Source organism: Spea bombifrons, chromosome 9 (genome assembly GCF_027358695.1).
Source record: "Spea bombifrons isolate aSpeBom1 chromosome 9, aSpeBom1.2.pri, whole genome shotgun sequence".
Lineage (NCBI taxonomy): Eukaryota > Metazoa > Chordata > Amphibia > Anura > Pelobatidae > Spea > Spea bombifrons.
In genome coordinates, this window is record NC_071095.1 from 22,299,493 (window position 1) to 22,303,460 (window position 3,968).

At 51.1% G+C, this 3,968-nt stretch overlaps 1 protein-coding gene across 1 annotated transcript; it reads left to right on the plus strand.

The window, feature by feature from the left end:
• Positions 1-2,414: 2,414 nt before the first annotated feature.
• LOC128504855 (ras-related and estrogen-regulated growth inhibitor-like protein) lies at positions 2,415-3,968 on the plus strand. Its single transcript, XM_053475112.1, has 4 exons — positions 2,415-2,612; positions 2,857-2,910; positions 3,194-3,270; positions 3,555-3,968. Exons 1-4 carry the CDS (start codon positions 2,492-2,494, stop codon positions 3,963-3,965), a joined length of 663 nt encoding a protein of 220 aa, XP_053331087.1. The 5' UTR covers positions 2,415-2,491; the 3' UTR covers positions 3,966-3,968.

Sequence of the window (3,968 nt, forward strand, 5' to 3'; positions counted from 1 at the left end):
CCGGAAGGCGGGGGTCCGACCTGGCTCCCCAAACTGCAGAAATGGGTTAAACCCCCCCAATATTATATGGGGGGAAAAGTGAAAAACAAGCGTTTTTCCCTGCTTTCAGCATAACCCAGCATACTGCGCTGCGGAATAGGATGGCGCTATATAAAACGCATTCGTTATGCTCTCTCCAGGGCGCCAGCGTACAAAATGGTTACTGCGCGGAAGCAGTTTAATGTCGTCAGGGGGGTTAATGAGAGCGAACGCTTGGATTTCCAAGGAGCGGCGGGGGACTCGCAAGCGGCAGCAGAGATTTAACGAGACAGCGCGTAGCCGGAGCGCTGCAGCTTCCCTGGAAATGACTTTCTTTTCTCATCAGTTACCGATTGGCCTTCCTGTCCGTAATTCGCGACTTTCTGAACACGCCGGGGAGGAAAAAGAATAATAATTCATAAAACCAAAGCACGCGCTGCTAGTCTTCAGGGGGAAGTTTTATTCTCGGCACTGATGTTTAAAGCCGCTTCCTGAGCAGTAGGATTTAATCAAGAAGTGATCCCCTGATGCCCCTCTCTCCTCCCCTGATCCCCCTCTCTCCTCCCCTGATGCCCCTCTCTCCTCCTCTGATCCCCCTCTCTCCTCCCCTGATGCCCCCTCTCTCCTCTCCCCTGATGCCCTCTCCTCCTATGATGCCCCCTGTCTCCTCTCCCCTGATGCCCTCTCTCTCTCTCTCCTCCTTTGATGCCCCTCTCTCCTCTCCCCTGATGCCCTCTCTCCTCCCATGATGCCCCCTCTCTCCCCACTGATGCCCCTCTTTTCTAGGAGGTCAGAATGTTTGCTGGGTATGAGGGTATCGCAGGGTTCTACGGCCCTAAAAGCCCCAATAATGTGTGTTCTTCTAATAAATGCCCCACTCGGTTACACAAACAGCCCCAGCCACGCCTAACCACACCCCCTAAAACAGAATTGCCCCGTCTCTCTCCGGCAGCTTGAAATCCAGGGACGTGTGCGTCAGGGACACGCTTCCCCCGCTGTATTACGGCTCCACGAAGCGATGAAGGCGCTCGGAAACGCGGCTTTTTACTAAATATACACATTTTAGGGAAATAAAAAGCTGTATTAACCCTTGGAGGACATTGTCTCAAAAATCCCCGTCTCCGTGGGACCCGGCGACGCACACACGTGTTCATTAACAGCCCGCTATCACCGACACATGTTCATTAACAGCCCGCTATCACCGACACGTGTCGGGAGACGCGTAACCCCCGCAGGCATCATGGATTTTTAAACACATGCGCGGCGCCGTCATGCAAAACCAGGTCAGGGTGTCAAACAGTCACATTATATAAAGCGGGTCACGGGGTCAGCCTCCTGCCCCATATACCGGGGCAAATTCCCCGACGGACTCCTAGCCGGGGCAAACGGGCGTCTGGGACGCGCCTTTGGTGCAATAAATAGAGGGTATATTAATTGATTAAAGGGGCAGTCCCACCGCGTCGCCCCCGTGTCACACTCAGATCATTTAATAGAGATGTCCACGCATAAAAATTAAGGAGATTTCCTAATATTTCAGGAAAAAAAGCCAAAATGGCATTTTTTAATACATGATTTTGTGGATGTAAGTACCCGACGAGTGCCGTTGGAGGCTCGGCTCGGTCACGCGGTGGATGGCGGCCGGCAGTCCGGGGAGGCCGCCTGATTCCGTCCTGGAGGTTGGAATTGATTGTATACATTCCGAGTCGGGAACGGACCACGTCCGGACTACTCCTGCCTGGAACATTATGGGGATGGGATTGAGCGACGGCGTGGATACGGTAGCCATGGCAACAATACAGGCAAAAAAAAAAAAAGGGAAAAATGACAGTGAATGGGTAAAGGGCCGGCCGTGGACAGTGCTTTCCATGTAATGTTTCCGTTATCATTTCATGTAGATAATGAATGAACACGCAGACACACGCTTACAAGCTTACACTCTCGTGTGTATTATCACGTGTAAAGAGCCAGGCGTGCGAGCATCTCCATCAGTCGTCGGTCTTGTCTTAGATTCAGGAGCCGTATACCTGCCCCATGCATGTTTACATCCCCTCACTATATTACCCTCTACCACTTCTGCTGGGAGGCTGTTCCACTTATCCACCACCCTCTCAGCAAAGGAAAACAGCTATCGAAGGCTAAAACCCTCGTGTCGTTTCGTTCTAACATTTCCTTTAATGACGGACGGAGACGGGGGGCCGGGATGCGGGCGTTGATGTCTCTGCGCTAACCCTCCAGCACATAAAGGGTAAACCACCACTCACCGATTCAATTAAAGCGTCCGCACCAGAAATGGTCTCCTGCAGGGGAGGGAGGGGGGGCTGAAGGGGCTGCCGCGATTGGCTGCCGAGTATGGTGCCCACGGCCCCCCTTCCCTCGCCGGCTGTATAAAGCCGCCGGCTGACGCCGTCTCCCATCAGAAATCACAGCTCTGACAGCAACTCTCGTCCGGCTCCAACTACTCCCAGGATTACAAATGGTGGTTCAAATCTCCAGCAGCCTCTATCCAATCAGCAAGATGTCTGACCTCGGCCACCAGCAGCACAAAGTGGAAGCCAACATCTTGGTGCTGGGAGCCGAAAACGTTGGCAAGTCCGGTGAGTTCCCATAATTCCTATAAAACATATGTGCGCTTCCCATGGATTGTCAGCTCTTGGGACAAGTTCTGATCTCCCATAGCCTACACTGCATCAGAACCACAAATGCATTCCGATTACGTTAAAAAGAAACGGGGAAGACGTAGATTTTTTTTTTTGTTCTAGAAAAGAGAATTTTGAAATTAAAGTTGAATTTAAAGACTGAAATTTACTCATTTATTTATTTTTTCCCTTTTTTTTGCAGCTCTGACCGTCAGATTCCTCACCCGGAGGTTTATCGGAGAATATGTCGGAACAGGTGAGAAATATGACTTTTTTCGTACCGTCGTAAAAAAAAAATATGCCAATTGTCAAGTAATTTGTAGTAAATTTCTTTAAAAAAAACCTAAACTCATCATTTTTATTCAGAAATTCTTAAATCTGATTCCCAATAATGATAATTCCCACCCAAAAAAACTTAATTCATGAAAGTTCTAAAAATTCCCCGGACAGATAATTTGATGGAACGGTTATTTTTGTACCACCTCGGCTGAGAGGCAGATCAGTGACTCGTCTGACCCTTTTTCTTTTTTTCTCTATAGAATCGATTTACACGCATAACATCTCCATCGATGGCCGCGAAACGTTCTTCAGCATCTGGGACTCCGTCTGCCCGCAGGTAATTCACAAAAGAAACGTCGTTTAACTGTTAAATATTAAAACTAAGTTTTTGTGTTGGCCCCGCCCCCATATGTGGGGGGGGGTCTGGAATATTTGGGGGTAGATTAACTAAACAGTGCAAAGCAGAGTGTGTAGAATATAGGACGTGGATTTATTTTTTCCTATCGGGGGGTTGGTCACTCGGGTTACAGTGTTACCGTGTCAGCGGGTTTAGGATTAGATTGTCAGCTCAGTGGGCGAGGAGTCGGAGAGGCTAACCATTGCTCGTTCTTGTGATCGCAGAACCCGAATCTGAGTAACTGCGTGACGGAGGAGCAGCTGCGCTGGGCCGACGGCTTCATTCTGGTCTACAGCATCTGCGACCGAGACAGCTTCAACGTGGTGAGACAGCAGCTCCAGAGGATCCGTCAGGCCAAGAGACGGCACGGCTCGGCGCCCGTCATCATCGTCGGCAACAAGAGGGACCTGCAGCACCGGCGGGAGGTCCCCGGCGAGGAGGGGCGGCTGCTGGCCCTCTCCTCCGACTGCGGCTTCTTCGAGATCTCGGCGGCCGAGACCTACCACGGCTCTCTCGTGGTCTTCCACCAGCTTCTGGAGACCGTGCGAGAGGCCAGGAACTCCACCAAGAAGAACGGCATCAAGGGGATCGTGCGGAGCATGTCGGCGGTCTTCGGCCGGAGGAGAACCGACTGAGGT